Source organism: Mobula birostris, chromosome X (genome assembly GCF_030028105.1).
Source record: "Mobula birostris isolate sMobBir1 chromosome X, sMobBir1.hap1, whole genome shotgun sequence".
In the NCBI taxonomy this organism is placed as follows: domain Eukaryota; kingdom Metazoa; phylum Chordata; class Chondrichthyes; order Myliobatiformes; family Myliobatidae; genus Mobula; species Mobula birostris.
In genome coordinates this window covers 60241588-60257571 of record NC_092402.1, presented here as the reverse complement: position 1 = coordinate 60257571, position 15984 = coordinate 60241588, and the positions used below count along the sequence as shown (strand labels likewise).

Below are 15984 nucleotides of genomic sequence, written 5' to 3'. Positions count from 1 at the left end.
AAAGCTTAAAGGTCCCATTACACTTTTCGACCAGGGCATTATCTCAGGTATCCTCAAACCAGATTGCTAAAGCTAATATCTGGTCTAAATTGACTGCTGCATTCCCCACATTGCATTGATTAGCTCTGGAAGCAGGCCTCACTCCTGGAAATGTAAAGAGAAGCAAGTCAGGGTCATGAATTGATATAATGAATTTGATGCTTTTGGGTGATTTTTTTTATTGTTTGTACAGCAGTGGATTAGTTAAAAAGCTTGTCAGACAAATACACATGAAACAACATATTGCAAGTTTGCAATGCTAAAATGTATTCATAACACTTGATTTTTTTTAGAAAAGACCTTTAGATCTGAGGACATGATTTATTCAGGGAATGTTCCTCAGTGTAAGTGAAGAGTTTGGGACAGTGGATGGTTGCCGGTTAAACTAATCTGACAGTGGAATACACCAGTCGAAAAGTCAGAGAGAAGTGCAGAGAGCTGGGGTGGACAATTTACGCAAGCTGAGAATAGTTCCGAAATGGAGATAGGAAAACGAGAGGCAAATGTAAAGCACTCCCAGGTTTGAAATTAACATGAGTAAATCCATAGTGGGTCAAAAAAAAGATTGGTGAGGTGCAGGCTTAAGTTTTTACATGGCCAATCTTTAGCAATATCCCTGGCTACAAGAAGCACAAGAAAGATCGCTGGAGGATGGGGAAGGAAATAAAAATAAACTGAGGGTGCTGAAAAGATATAGCAGGTCAGGCAGCATCTGTGCTGAGAGAAACAGGTTGTAGACACTTCGCTACACCATGGAAGGATCTTCAACTTAAATTGTTAGTTCTATTTATTTGACCATGATATGGTGCGATCTGAATGTTTCTAGCATTATCTATCAGTGGTGTCTTATAGCCCTGGAAAAAGGCAGTATAGACTAAGTCCTTGTGATTAGAATTAATTATCTCGGATGGGCTGTCTGCAAAGGGCAAAAGGGAGGGGAATGCATGAAATGTACATACTGTATATAACAGAAATTTCCTGATTTCTCAGCCCAACGAGGACATGCAATGCTGCATTTACTTCTGGGAAACGAAGTGAAGCAAGTGGAATTGTATCAGTGAGCAAACAAGCTGAGTAGAGCAAACCAACATGATCTGGTCCACTTATGAAACATTTCAAATTGTTCAGGCACACAATAGGTTTATGAGGTGGAGAGGAAGGCAAGTTGAAAGCTCTAGCTGCCTGTGTGACTCGAGTGAGAGATTAACATGCTAGCAGAAAGTAGAATATGGAAAATCAGGTTCATAATTCAGGGGATTTGAAGTGACAATTAACAGCATAAATACAATAGTGGCAGACAGAAAGCACTGTTGAACAGTTGATTTTCAGACTGGAGGGAAGTATACAGTGATGTTCCACAGGAACTGTCATTAGAACCACTACTCAGTTGAACTGGATAGTAACAAACTTCAAGATGATTACTGAAATGACATGATGCAGAGCAAACTAAATAGTGAAAATTGTCATGCGTTTTAGACTTGATAAAGGGTGTCAGCTTGAAATGGTGACTGTTTATTCCTCTCCATAGACGCCTGACCTGCTGAGTTCCTCCAGCATTGTGTGTGTGTGTTACTCTGGATTTCATAGAACATAGAATAGTACAGCACAGTACAGGCCCTTTGGCCCACAATGTTGTGCTGACCCTCAAACCCTGCCTCCCATATAAGCTCCCACCTTAAATTCCTCCATATACCTGTCTAGTAGTCTCTTAAACTTCACCAGTGTATCTGCCTCCACCACTGACTCAGGCAGTGCATTCCACACACCAACCACTCTCAGAGTAAAAAACCTTCCTCTAATATCCCCCTTGAACTTCCCACCCCTTACCTTAAAGCCATGTCCGCTTGTATTGAGCAGTGGTGCCCTGGGGAAGAGGCACTGGCTACCCACTCTAGCTATTCCTCTTACTATCTTGTACACCTCTATCAGGTCTCCTCTCATCCTCCTCCTCTCCAAAGAGTAAAGCCCTAGCTCCCTTAATCTCTGATCATAATGCATACTCTCTAAACCAGGCAGCATCCTGGTAAATCTCCTCTGTACCCTTTCCAATGCTTCCACATCCTTCCTATAGTGAGGCGACCAGAACTAGACACAGTACTCCAAGTGTGGCTTAACCAGAGTTTTATAGAGCTGCATCATTACATCGCGACTCTTAAACTCTATCCCTCGACTTATGAAAGCTAACAGCCCATAAGCTTTCTTAACTACCCTATCCACCTGTGAGGCAACTTTCAGGGATCTGTGGACGTGTACCCCCAGATCCCTCTGCTCCTCCACACTACCAAGTATCCTGCCATTTACTTTGTACTCTGCCTTGGAGTTTGTCCTTCCAAAGTGTACCACCTCACACTTCTCCGGGTTGAACTCCATCTGCCACTTCTCAGCCCACTTCTGCATCCTATCAATGTCTCTCTGCAATCTTTGACAATCCTCTACACTATCTACAACACCACCAACCTTTGTATCGTCTGCAAACTTGCCAACACACCCTTCTACCCCCACATCCAGGTCGTTAATAAAAATCACGAAAAGTAAAGGTCTCAGAACAGATCCTTGTGGGACACCACTAGTCACAATCCTCCAATCTGAATGTACTCCCTCCACCACAACCCCCTGCCTTCTGCAGGCAAGCCAATTCTGAATCCACCTGGCCAAACTTCCCTGGATCCCATGCCTTCTGACTTTCTGAATAAGCCTACCATGTGGAACCTTGTCAAATGCCTTACTAAAATCCATATAGATCACATCCACTGCACTACCCTCATCTATATGCCTGGTCACCTCCTCAAAGAACTCTATCAGGCTTGTTAGACACGATCTGCCCTTCACAAAGCCATGCTGACTGTCCCTGATCAGAGCATGATTCTCTAAATGCCTATAGATCCTATCTCTAAGAATCTTTTCCAACAGCTTTCCCACCACAGATGTGAGGCTCACTGGTCTATAATTACCCGGACTAGCCCTACTACCTTTTTTGAACAGGGGACAACAGTTGCCTCCCTCCAATCCTCCGGTACCATTCCCAAGGACAACGAGGACATAAAGATCCTAGCCACAGGCTCAGCAATCTCTTCTCTCGCCTCGTGTAGCAGCCTGGGGAATATTCCGTCAGGCCCCGGGGACTTATCTGTCCTAATGTATTTTAACAACTCCAACACCTCTTCTCCCTTAATATCAACATGCTCCAGAACATCAAACCTCACTCATATTGTCCTCACCATCATCAAGTTCCCTCTCATTGGTGAATACGGAAGATAAGTATTCATTGAGGACCTCACTCACTTCCACAGCCTCCAGGCACATCTTCCCACCTTTATCTCTAATCGGTCCTACCTTCACTCCTGTCATCCTTTTTTTCTTCACATAATTGAAGAACGCCTTGGGGTTTTCCTTTACCCTGCTCACCAAGGCCTTCTCATGCCCCCTCCTTGCTCTTCTCAGCCCCTTCTTAAAGCTCCTTTCTTGCTTCCCTATATTCCTCAATAGACCCATCTGATCCTTGCTTCCTAAACCTCATGTATGCTGCCTTCTTCCACCCGACTAGATTTTCCACCTCATTTGTCACCCATGGTTCCTTCACCCTACCATCCTTTATCTTCCTCACCGGGACAAATTTATCCCTAACATCCTGCAAGAGATCTCTAAACATCGACCACATGTCCATAGTACATTTCCCTGCAAAAACATCATCCCAATTCACACCCGCGAGTTCTAGCCTTATAGCCTCATAATTTGCCCTTCCCCAATTAAAAATGTTCCTGTCCTCTCTGATTCTATCCTTTTCCATGATAATGCTAAAGGCCAGGGAGCGGTGGTCACTGTCCCCCAGATGCTCACCCACTGAGAGATCTGTGACCTGACCCAGTTCATTACCAAGTACTAGATCTAGTATGGCATTCCCCCTAGTCGGCCTGTCCACATACTGTGACAGGGATCCATCCTGGACACACTTAACAAACTCTGCCCCATCTAAACCCTTGGAACTAATCAGGTGCCAATCAATATTGGGGAAGTTAAAGTCACCCATGATAACAACCCTGTTATTTTTGCACCGTTCCAAAATCTGCCTCCCTATCTGCTCCTCTGTATCTCTGCTGCTACCAGGGGGCCTATAGAATACCCCCAGTAGAGTAACTGCTCCCTTCCTGTTCCTGATGTCCACCCATACTGACTCAAAAGAGGATCCTGCTACATTACCCACCCTTTCTGTAGCTGTAATAGTATCCCTGTCCAGTAATGCCACCTCTCCTCCCCTTTTTCTGCCCTCTCTATCCCTTTTAAAGCACTGAAATCCAGGAATATTGAGAATCCATTCCTGCCCTGGTGCCAGCCAAGTCTCTGTAATGGCCACTACATCATAATTCCATGTATGTATCCAAGCTCTCAGTTCACCTTTGTTCCTGATGCTTCTCGCATTGAGGTACACACACTTCAGCCCTTCTGCCTTACTGTCTTTACACTGTTTATTCTGCTTCTCTTTCCTCAAAGCCTCTTTATATGTTAGATCTGGCTTTACTCCATGCACATCTTTCACTGCTCTATCGCTCTGGGTCCCATCCCCCTTGAAAATTAGTTTAAACCCTCCCGAACCATGCTAGCAAACCTACCTGCAAGGATATTGCTCCCCCTCGAGTTCAGGTGCAACCCATCCAATCTGTACAGGTCCCACCTTCCCCAGAAGAGATCCAGATGATCCAAAAATCTAAAACCCTGCTCCCTGGACCAACTCCTCAGCCACGCATTCAACTGCCATCTCCTCCAATTCTGACCATCACTGTCCCGTAGCACTGGCAGCAATCCTGAGAACACCACCCTTGAGGTCCTGTTCTTCAGCCTTCTGCCTAGTTCCCGAAACTCACATTTCAGGACCTCATCCCTCTTCCTGCCTATATCGTTGATCCCTACGTGTATCATGAGTTCTGGTTGCTTTCCCTCTCGTACCAGGATGTCGTGCACCCGGTCAGAGACATCCCGGACCCTGGCACCCGGGAGGCAACAAACCATGCGGGTGTCCTTCTCACGTCTACAAAATCTCCTGTCTGCTCCCCTGACTATAGAGTCTCCAATGACGACAGCTCTCCTCTTCTCCATCCCACCCTTCTGCACCACAGGGTCAGATTCCGTGCCAGAGGCCCTGCCACCGTGGTTCACACCTGGTCGGTCGTCCCTGCCAACACTATCCAGGACGGTAAACTTATTATTCAAGGGAATGGCTACAGGGGTGCTCTGCACTACCTGTCTGCTCACCTTCGCTTTCCCCCCTCTGACTGTCACCCAACGACCTGCAATTTCCAGTATCTGCAGAATCTCATGATTCATTCAATAAGATACTTCTTCATTTAGCATATGAAATAAATCCAGGACAAGTACTGCATGGCATTAATTAACTCAACATAATGTAACAATTTAGCCAGCCGGTGGCGTGGTGGCACTCGCACTGGACCTCGAGGCAAGTGTCCCAGGTTCGAATCTGGTCGGCTCCTTGTACACTTCCCACCCGCGCTGGGCTGTGCGTCAAACTAACAACTCAGCCTCGGGGTGGGGGGGGGGGAACAAATGCTAAAGAAACGGTAAGGTTGCTGCCCAAGGTGCAGAAAGGAACAACAATGTAACAATTAAATCCAGGCCCTTATTCTGTCTTTTCATCATGTCACTAGGGCAGGATCACCGCCAATGTTGTCCCTTGGATTATTGTGGTCTTGTTCCATACAGATTTTAGAGAGAAATCCTGAAAAACTTAAAGATCAGAAAATGGTTATTGAGTAAAAGCTTTTCTTGGACGAGCCAGTGGTGGCGTGGTACCTGGTGACATTGCTTTTTCAACATAATGACCATTTTATGTGGATAATATAAATAACAGGAGTGTACAGTCAGCTACCATGGGAGCATGATTCAATTACTTGTTCCAGCTGAGGTAATGCTCAATCCAGTCACAGACTGATTTTTGTATACACACTCCTGAAACCTTCCTCCAATGCCAGTCAGCTCATAAGAATAATTCTGGGAAGTAACTGCAGAAGTCTTAACAATATTAGGGATAAAGACAGACACAAGTGTAAACCTCTAAAAATTAACATGCTCCCCTGATATGGGTACAATTTGAAAGAAGTCACTTAGCCAGACCCGGAGAAAGATAACATTAAGCTAACATTAATCGCAATATTTGTGATTCTTGGAGCAGTTTGACATGATTAATCCTTAACAATTCAAAGCAGGAGAATTTGAGAAAACAGCCACTTTAAATGAAGCTCCAATTCAATTGGTACCTAGGATAGCCTGCGTATTCATGGAAAGTAGTTACAAATTTGGGATTTGACTATCCAAGTCCCTGAGTCAGAAATGTTCACTGGAACCATTTAAATCATTAAAAGACAAAGGAAACGATCATATTAGCCTCCCAAACAACAGTTGTAAAGCACACTTTGTGAAGCTTGGCAGCCAGGGAAGATACATAGAAACCGTCTTACATTGCTATCTTGTACATTACTGGTTAGAGTCAGGCAGTCACTCTACTCAGAGCCATCTCATCTCAGTTTCTTCACAAGTTTCCCAAGGTCTTACAGAGCAATTTGGCAAAAAAAAATGAAGCACCTTGAAACATTTTCCCACGTTGAAGCTGCTATCAAAATGCACATGGTTGAATCGCTCTCACCAGATCTGAAATTCCAACTTTAAGAGCTTTTCCCCTCAGATGATGTTTTAATCACCTTGGCCTGTCAAATTGTTCAAAGGAACAGGCGCAATGGGTTAGTTCCATAGTCAAGTGTAGAGAGAGTTTTAATGGTACTTGTTCAATGGAACCAGAAGTAAGCTGCTACGTTCTGAAGAAAACGTCTGTGTATTTCCGATCCGCACGGACTGCACCTCATTCTGTTAAATGGAGCTTGGAGCTATTACCACAATTCAAGAATACGACTTGCTATATATATACACACACTTTCCCCTGTATATGGGAAAAAAATCTTTAAAGAGGTTGGGTAAGGAAACCCCTCACACAGGGTTGCCTATTTCTTTCAGTGGGATAGTCTCACACCAGCTCTTGCCATTGGTTCGGTGGTTGCTGATGGACTGTGCCAGAGAGTTTCGGGTAATCTCTGACATTGATGTAGCATTGGAATGGGAACCATCCAAGTTATTAAACTGGTGATTGCTCTGGTCCCTATACTTTGACCAGTGCTTCTTCAATGCAACTTGTACCTGAAAGGAAAGAGTTCCGTTAGTAGTTTAACACAGTGGCAAGATCCAAGTATTCCCACTTTGTTCTACACTTTTCCAGGGATTCCCAGTCTCTGATCTCCCAAATCATCCTATGGATTCTGATCCAGTGAACTCCCATAATCATACCCACTTTTCCCATTCCCGGTCTCACATGATGATGGAATGACCTCCCTCCTTGTGGTTGGTGCGGCCTTGGAGGAGAGGAAAATAAAAAAATATGCCTGCCCTAAGTGGCCAAATACTAGCGAGAGAACTATATTAGAGTGATTATAGGAAAAGGAGATCCATACTGATCCTATCCGTGAGGGATGAAGCTAAGCTAGCCCTCTGGGTAATGGGCTTCTGCAGTTAACCTAATTAAGGTGTGTTGCTTATGGAGGGAATGAACTGGGACACAAAAGCTATTGATAATCTACAGGCAGAAAGACACACATATCCCTCCCCCTCAAATTCCTGATTTGAAGGTTTGCATTAGGAACACGAATTCTAATGAGCTGAGATGAACTCCCAGCAACAAATATAGTTGAAGATCATACTCACCTCTCCATTAAAGAAGCAGAATATCAATGTCACCAGTAAACCCTGTGAAACAAAACGGTATTAGTCGTGGTGGGTGTAAGTAACTGACTGAACTTCCACTTGTTTCTTAGCTGAAAATGCAAGAGATTTCAGTTCAGCTTGAAGATGCCTTTGCCAGTCTGAAATGGTTCGAAATAATTGGTCTGCAATAATGGGAGAACACAGGAAATACCTGTATTCCAACCTTCTTGTTCACCTCAAGTTCTCCTTAGTGCGCCTCTAGCTAATATACCACTTCCTGCTCTGGTAACACTCATTTCTACATGTATGTTGTTCCTCATTTTCTACTTTTACATATCGGTGCCCAGCTTCCTCAATTTCCTCACTTACCGACCCCAGTCAGTATGGATGCACAACACCTCCTACACAGTCACCATACAGCTGTGTGCTTAGCCCCCTGCTCTACTTGCTTTATGCTTGTTACTGTCTGGCTAAGCACAGCTCCAATGCTGTATTCAAATTTGCTGACGACACCACTGGGTGTTGGCCAAATCAAAAGTGATGAAATGGTATAGGATGGAGATTGAAAATCTGGTTGAATGGTGCCACAATAAACAACCTCCCACTCGATGTCAGCAAAACCAAAGAGCTGATTACCGACTACAAGGGGAAGAAGCTGGAGATCCATGAGCCAATCCTCATTAGCAAATTGGAGGTGGAGAAGGTCAGTAACTTTAAATTCCTTGGCGTTATCATTTCAGAGGATCTGTCCTGGGACCAGCACGCGAGTGACATTACAAAGAAGGCACAGCAGTAGCTCTACTTTCTTAGAACATTACATAGATTCAGCCAGTCACCAAAATCTTTGACAAAATATCCTAACTGGTTGCAACACAGCCTGGTATGGAAACATCAATGCCCAAGAATAGAGGTGTCCACAGAAAGTGGTGGATACAGCCCAGTCTGTCACAGGCAAAGCCCTCCCAACCCTTGAGCATACTCACAAGGAACGTTGCCACAGGAAAGCAGCATCCATCATAAATAATCCCACCACCCAGGCCACGCTTTCCTCCCACTACTACCATTGGGCAGGAGGCACAGAAGCCTTAGATTTCTCACCACCAGGTTCAGGAACAGTTATTACCCTACATCCATCAGGCTCCTTAAGCAGTGTGGACAGCTTCACTCACCACTACTCTGAACTGATTCCATAACCTACAGACTCACTTCCATGGAGTCAACAGTATTATTTATTTATGTGCACAATTTGTCTTCTTTTGCTCAGTGGTTGTTTGCCAGTCTTTGCTTATAGTCTTTAATAAATTCTATTGCTTTTCTTTATTTTCTTGTAATTACCTGCAAAAAAGTAAATTTCAAAATATGTATATGGTAACATATACATATTTTGATAATACATTTTGCTCTGACAGTTTAGTATGAGTCCTTTTGTATCGGTTCCTCCTGCCCCATAATTAATTCAAATACCGCAACAATCTAAGCCTCTTCCTCTTGAATCATGCATCAAGTGTAGCAGCAATACTCCTGATCTTTTACTGTCACCAGTGATGTGGTACCCTGAGTTATGTGTAGGCTAAAATCTGCAAGATACTACTTTCTTTTTTTTTTACTTAATCCCTTGCTCTTGAATGAAATCAGGACCTCAGCTACCCTTTCTGTCATTGCTACTAACCGTACCACCACTGCTTCTGGCGTAGCCGCTTCCCCTTGAAGAACATACCTGATGCCCCACAGTGATTCCAGCTTCCACTCCAACCCAGATTCCCCAAGTTTGAGCTCAGACAACTGGAGACCCCTCTTAATGCTGATTTATACTTCTGCGTCAAATCGACGCGGTAGGTACGGCGTAGCCGCAAACCCTACGCAGAGCCTACGCGGATCCCTATGCCATAGCCTGACGCGCACCTCTCCCAAGATGTAACTACGTATCGCGGCAACGCAGACCACAACAACTGTGATTGGTCCGCTTGGTAGCATCGCATTTCCTCTTACACTGCAATAGCTTCCCATTGGGCAACTGAGGGGCAGGGAAGGAACTCTGGCTGCAATGCTTTCCATAAAGCTTTACAGACCTCCGAAATTATGGAGGACACATTTCGCTTTTACGAAAAAAGACGCTCACTTTAAACTTGTTTACCCCGAGAAACACTACCATGACCATGAAGCCTTGCACGGGCAGGTGTGTGCGCATGCGCGACGTGTGTGAATTGCAGAGCGACGCAGACACACCAATGCACAAGTATAAACGCGAGTAGGCCACTTGCGTAGGTTACGGCGTCCATTTGACGCAGAAGTATAAATCAGCCTTTACACAAACAGTTCTCCAAAGACACATGAAGCATCCTGCCATTTCACATGTGCAGTTTGTGAGCAATATGTCTCAGTTATTCATAAGTTTTTTAAAAATCTATTTCCACTTTTAGAAGCTATATAGTTTAAGCTATTCATTTTAATTAGCATCTGCACTTTAGCACAGAACGTCTTCTCTGACATCAGAAGTCCATCGCTCAAAAGCTCCCATATTTAGTGCGCTATAGGAGCATTACTCTGCAGAATTGGTATCTACTAGCTTTCCACTGAGTGACTCCAGCATGGCATCAGAATCTGTTTGATTACAGATGTTAGGAACAGGCAGGATGATCAGATCAGCCGGGATTTTAATGAGTGACAGAGCAGGCTCAAGGGATCAAGTGGCAAACTCCTGCTAATGCTTATCTCAAATGCCATCACACAAATACAGCAAGAAGATGGGCAGTCATTCTAAAACAACTGCACTGCAACCAAAAAAAGGCGCTTACCTGATAATGTGCAAAAACGTGTATCACATGATCATAAATCTTCCGAATCAGATGTCCTTCAGGTCTGGATGGAATCAGAATAAACTGAATCCCCATGAGCGGCACAAGGATCAGCGTGGCTCGGACAACCTTCATATAGACTTTAGATTGTACGTGGTGTGTCACCCTCAGCTTGGTAATAAGGACACGAACAATGTTCAGCAGAAAGAACAGATTGACCTAGGGGCCAAGAATAACAGTCTAAAGAAACAAGGTCAACTAGATCAAGATTTAGCACCATTTCATGCTCTGTAACCCTAGAATCTCTATATAATGGTCTTTATCACTCCAGTTGCATTGATTTTAGAACAGAATAACATACTTACCAGTAATGCAGCACAGACTGGGCCATGGACAATGTACAGAAGAACAGTGTCAGAACTCATCCAGCAACTGGCGACAAGGAAAGAATAGTGTCAAACACCAAGAGAGCAAAGATCCAGTGCCTAACTCATCCATTATCTTGAGACACTCAAAGAATAGATAGCCAGTTAAATGACCTCAGTGAATGATGTGCTCAACACTACAGAAGGTAACACACCAGTCTGCTTCTCATTATATGATTGGCTATTCCTGTTTGCTGTTAAGACATTGACTGTTCTATTGGTACCCAGTAGCCAGGAAATGGAAACAGGATAGAAACCTTGTGCAACTTAAGACCTACACTGGGATCTGGATTTCATTTGGCAGGGAAACTTGGGGGTAGAGTTTGATAACGGGGCTCTGTGCTGAGGCATCGCAGTGGATTTGAACAGTAGGGCTGCACAGTGCTGCATGACAGTGGGTATCCTGCACTGGTCTCTGCATGGATCTAATGCTGGAGCTTTGCACTGGGCTTCATGGTGTCTTCCCTTGGACCACCTCTTTTAGTGAGGTGATTTATTATCTCATAAACATAAGAAAACGCATTGAATGATTTCCTTGAACTGAAATACCTTGCAGTGACAATCCTAGTTTCTATCCATAGCTCAAGAAGAGAAATCAAAGCTGCTCTTACTTGTCATTGTAGTACATGCTCCTGGCAATCGCATGTATAATGGCTGGAATCAGTGGGAACCCTGACAAGAAAAGGACACAGTGTCAGTCTTCCCATTAGAGAGTTGTATAATGCATCTTAACCCATGTAACACTATTATCCAGTACCTCTTCAAGGACCTGTCTAGTTCTGCTGCTGTGTCTTATGGTGTAACTGCTCCACCAGCCTAGGGCACCGTTCAGTGGACCACACATCTGACCCTGCTGCAGACGCACTGTCAGAACTCAGCTCGTGCTCCCCAAATGCAGACCCAGTCCTTCTGCAAACCTCACGCCACAGCTCGCACGCATGGCCGGCCGTTCAACCACGAGAGGCAAATCCCCCAAACATGTTGCAAGGTTCACAGTCGTGCTCTTCCCTGTCTGGGGGACAAGGAGGCCCAGAGACAGCAAGAGGGGAGTAGAGGGACACGGGCTGCCTGTGCATCCAAATCCTCTAAAGGAGCCAGGGTTGTGCCAGTGACTACTGAAGATGACAGTAGCCTCATTACTCTAATCCTCCTCCTCACAGCCCTTCCCCTTCGATATATACCACCTCCTGAATCATAAGGTGCAGATTCTACATTCCAGCCCATCCCTCATCAGGAACCTCTGCCTTCAATTTTCCCCATTTCCATTCCAGGGCCCCTTGAGGAGATTGTTTCATTAGAGGTGGGGCAGACAGCCACATCTTTTGCAGCTATTCAGGGACTCCACCTCTCCACCTGCAGTGAGCCCTGGGCACTGTGCCCAATGACCTGCACACACTAATGTTTTGCAAACATCTTTGTTTTAAATGCCACAGCCCCAACAACTAATCTAAGGGGGCCCCTTGCTGACAGCAGTGCTTATTCGTTTGACTGCTGCAGCTGAAGAGTAATAGAGCCCTTCAGCCCAACTTGTGCAGTCCCATATCCATCTAAACCTTTGCTACCCATTTATCTGTCCAAATGCCCTTTAAGAGTTAGGATTGTACCTGCCTCTGCCCCCTCCTCTCATTCCACAGACGGAAAACCCTTTGTGTGGAAAAACATGCCCCAGGTCCCTTTTCAATTTTGAGCAAGTAAACTTGAGATGCAACTGGAGGAGGGCTTGATTTGCCAGTTGTGCAGCAAGTTGTCACATAATGAGGTTCCATGGTTTGAACAGTGTTAACAGTCCTGGTTTTTTCCCGTTATGCAAAGGTGAGGGCAACTGGAACAAACAGTTCCTTGAAAAACCAACTCGTGAGTGAGTTTGGAGAGGGCTAGCGGGGTCAAGAAGATCCTGATGCATTGGTCAGTGTTAATAACCACTTACATGCCTCTGCCATCTTGGCAGATGTGAGGAGGACTAAGATTCAACAGCACAGGAACCACTAAATTGCCATTGACTTTGAAGACCTGTGGACTACCATCCTGACTTGGAAATTTCAACATTAGTTCATAAACGTTACTGAACTCCCTCCCCAACATCACCGTGGGTACACTTTCACCATGACTGGCGTGGTTCAATGTTACAGCTTATCCCCACCTTCAGAATCTGGTTTATTATCACCGGCATGTGACGTGAAATTTGTTAACTTAGCAGCAGCAGTTCAATGCAATACATAATCTAGCAGAGAGAAAAAAATAAATAAAATAAAACATAATAATAAACAAACAAGTAAATCAATTACATACATTGAACAGATTTTTTTTAATGTGCAAAAAAAAACAGAAATACTGTATATTAAAAAAGTGAGGTGGTGTCCAAAGCTTCAATATCCATTTAGGAATCGGATGGCAGAGGGGAAGAAGCTGTTCCTGAATCGCTGAGTGTGTGCCTTCAGGCTTCTGTACCTCCTACCTGATGGTAACAGTGAGAAAAGGGCATGCCCAGGGTGGTGGAGATCCTTAATAATGGACGCTGCCTTTCTGAGACACCGCTTCCTAAAGATGTCCTGGGTACTTTGTAGGCTAGTGCCCAAGATGGATGACCTTCTGAAGGTCAGTTAGGGTTGGGCAGTAAATGCTGGTCACCCAGTTCCTGATAACTGAAAAAACATACAGTACTCCTGGGAGAGCAGACAGAATTCAATTTCACGTCATCCAAAAGACAACTCTTCCTACAGTGCTGCATTCCCTCAGGACGACACTTGAAGCTTTTATGCTCAAGTCTCCAGAGTGGGAATTGAACCTGGAATCTGATTGTGGAAAGCACCACTTGACACTAGGATTGCAAATAGCATGAAACAGGACCTTTTAATTAAAATTATTAAACTTTTAAATCACTTATCTGATCAAAGGCTATAGGCAATATCTATTGTACTGTGTTGCTGAGAGTACATACCCCATCCAAGTACGTAGTACCAGAATAAATTTTGCTCCTCCACAAATGCAGCCACGATAATGAGAGTGTGCAGGTAGACCCCTTCACACAGCATCCAGAAGTAATTGCATCCAATCAAGTACAAGTGAACAAAGAGTAATATCCTACAGCCAACCTGCGGACAGGACACAGATACAGACATCAAAGGTAATGCATTAGGAAATGCAGATCGCACATTGGCAACAGTGGGACCACAGCAAATACTGCAAGAATGTGGCAAGCCTACAAATGCTAAGAGAGTAGACAAGCATTTTATGCCCATGGGGATAAAACCTCCAGCAATTTGCTTCAGGATTGGGAATCCGCCACTGAGGACTGCCAAGTGCTCTGTGTGTGACTTGCTACAGAACAAGAGATAAGCTCCAACTAAACAGCTTTCAGCAGAGCTCACAGGCAGAATCCTTAACAGAATGTCTTTTATGAAACAAAGCATAAGCTAGTGGATACCCATGACTGCAACTGCGCAATGTATAAAAGGGGCTGAATCCTGTATTGATGTGGTTAACCCATTTCTTCATTTCTTTTTACTGTGGCAAGAGATTCAACAAAGTGGTCAACTCTTTTATCCCCAGGCCAATTGTCCTTTTTGGTTGAATTTTTATTTAAACAAATGTTGTTGACAATACTTCAAAGTTCAAAGTTGAGTTTATTGCCAGATGCACAAGTCCATGTGTGCACAGGTACAATGAAGAACCTACTTGCAACAGCATCACAGGCACATGGCATTAGATATGCAGCATTCACCAAAAAAATTGTTACGTGAAAGAACACAATTAGAAGAAAAAAATAAAGTCCATCTTAATGGAAAATGATCAAAGTGATCATTGTACTACTGAACTCTAATGGTTAGGATTTTGTAAGTTGGTTCAAGAACCAAATGGTTGAAGGGAAGTAGCTGTTCTTGAACCTGGTGATGTGGGACTTCAGGCTTCTGTACCTCCCACTCCATAGTAGCTGCGAGAAGATGGTGTGGCCTGAACATGGGATCCTTGATGATGGATGTTGCCTTCTTGAGGCAGCATCTCCTGTAGATATTACTGATGGTGGGGAGGGATGTGCCTGTGATGCACTGAAATGAGCCCACTACTCTGCAGGTCCTTGCATTCCTGCGCATTTGAATTGCTATACCAGGCCATTTCACATTACAATGGAATCCTCACTGTCCGGGGTGCATTCCTGCCCCTGCAGTGTCCCTTTCCTCCAGAAAGCCAGTTGACACCAGGACACGGACATAAACTTGGCAGAGGGACAGGCAGTCAGCTCAGACAGACCCCTTGACAGATGTGTGTGCTTAGTTTTGTTTTTACTTTAAGTGAGGTGTGCACATATGACATGGTGGCGTAATAACGTAGGCCATTCACATACTTTTACAAATAACCCATAATTAATTACTTAAACAAACAAAAATGCTTAATCAATTAATATATTTACAATATTACTCAAATATTATTGAAATATTAAATGCACTACACTCCTCCCTGCTTAGCCATGAACTCCAACTCAACATAGAATACATTTCAATGATATACACAGTATACTATACAACTATTATATAGACAGCCACAGCAGAGTAACTTTTAAATTGTCCCATTCAGGTCTAAAGATTTAATCGTTGTGGAGGATTTCTTATTCTTGTAGGATAACGAATCTCCTGACCAGGGAGATTACTCTGCTTGACAGGTGAGACTTGCGGATGTGAAACAATCTCAGATCCTGGGGCCTCCTCCATGGTGGTTGTAGAAGTTGACTCTGGGACTGCAGGAAGTGGTTCTGACAGCTCTAGACACCTTTCTTCTGGATGTGTTGGCATCCCAAACACTGCCCGGCAAGCTGTTTGATCTGCTGATCTATCCCAGGCCACCAGACAAAACTTTGAGCTAACACTTTCATTTTGACCAGGCCTAGGAGACCAGCATATAGCTCCTCCAACACTTGAAAATTTTTCAGGTATTTCTTTTTCCCCGGGTTAAATGGGACAATCCATCAGCGT

General features: G+C 44.2%; 1 protein-coding gene across 3 annotated transcripts in view; it reads right to left on the bottom strand.

Annotated features, from left to right (window-relative positions):
- LOC140191545 (calcitonin gene-related peptide type 1 receptor-like) overlaps window positions 1-15984 on the bottom strand; it is a 71553-nt gene continuing 55569 nt past the window's right edge. For all 3 annotated transcript variants that reach the window (XM_072249011.1, XM_072249012.1, XM_072249010.1), the window contains exons 8-13: window positions 13956-14109; window positions 11629-11689; window positions 10958-11024; window positions 10593-10811; window positions 7798-7839; window positions 1-7236 (exon numbers count right to left, since the gene is read on the bottom strand). In XM_072249011.1, the coding sequence (XP_072105112.1) occupies window positions 7030-7236; window positions 7798-7839; window positions 10593-10811; window positions 10958-11024; window positions 11629-11689; window positions 13956-14109 (750 nt within the window). In that variant the 3' untranslated portion in view covers window positions 1-7029. The remainder of the gene's footprint in view (window positions 7237-7797; window positions 7840-10592; window positions 10812-10957; window positions 11025-11628; window positions 11690-13955; window positions 14110-15984) is intronic.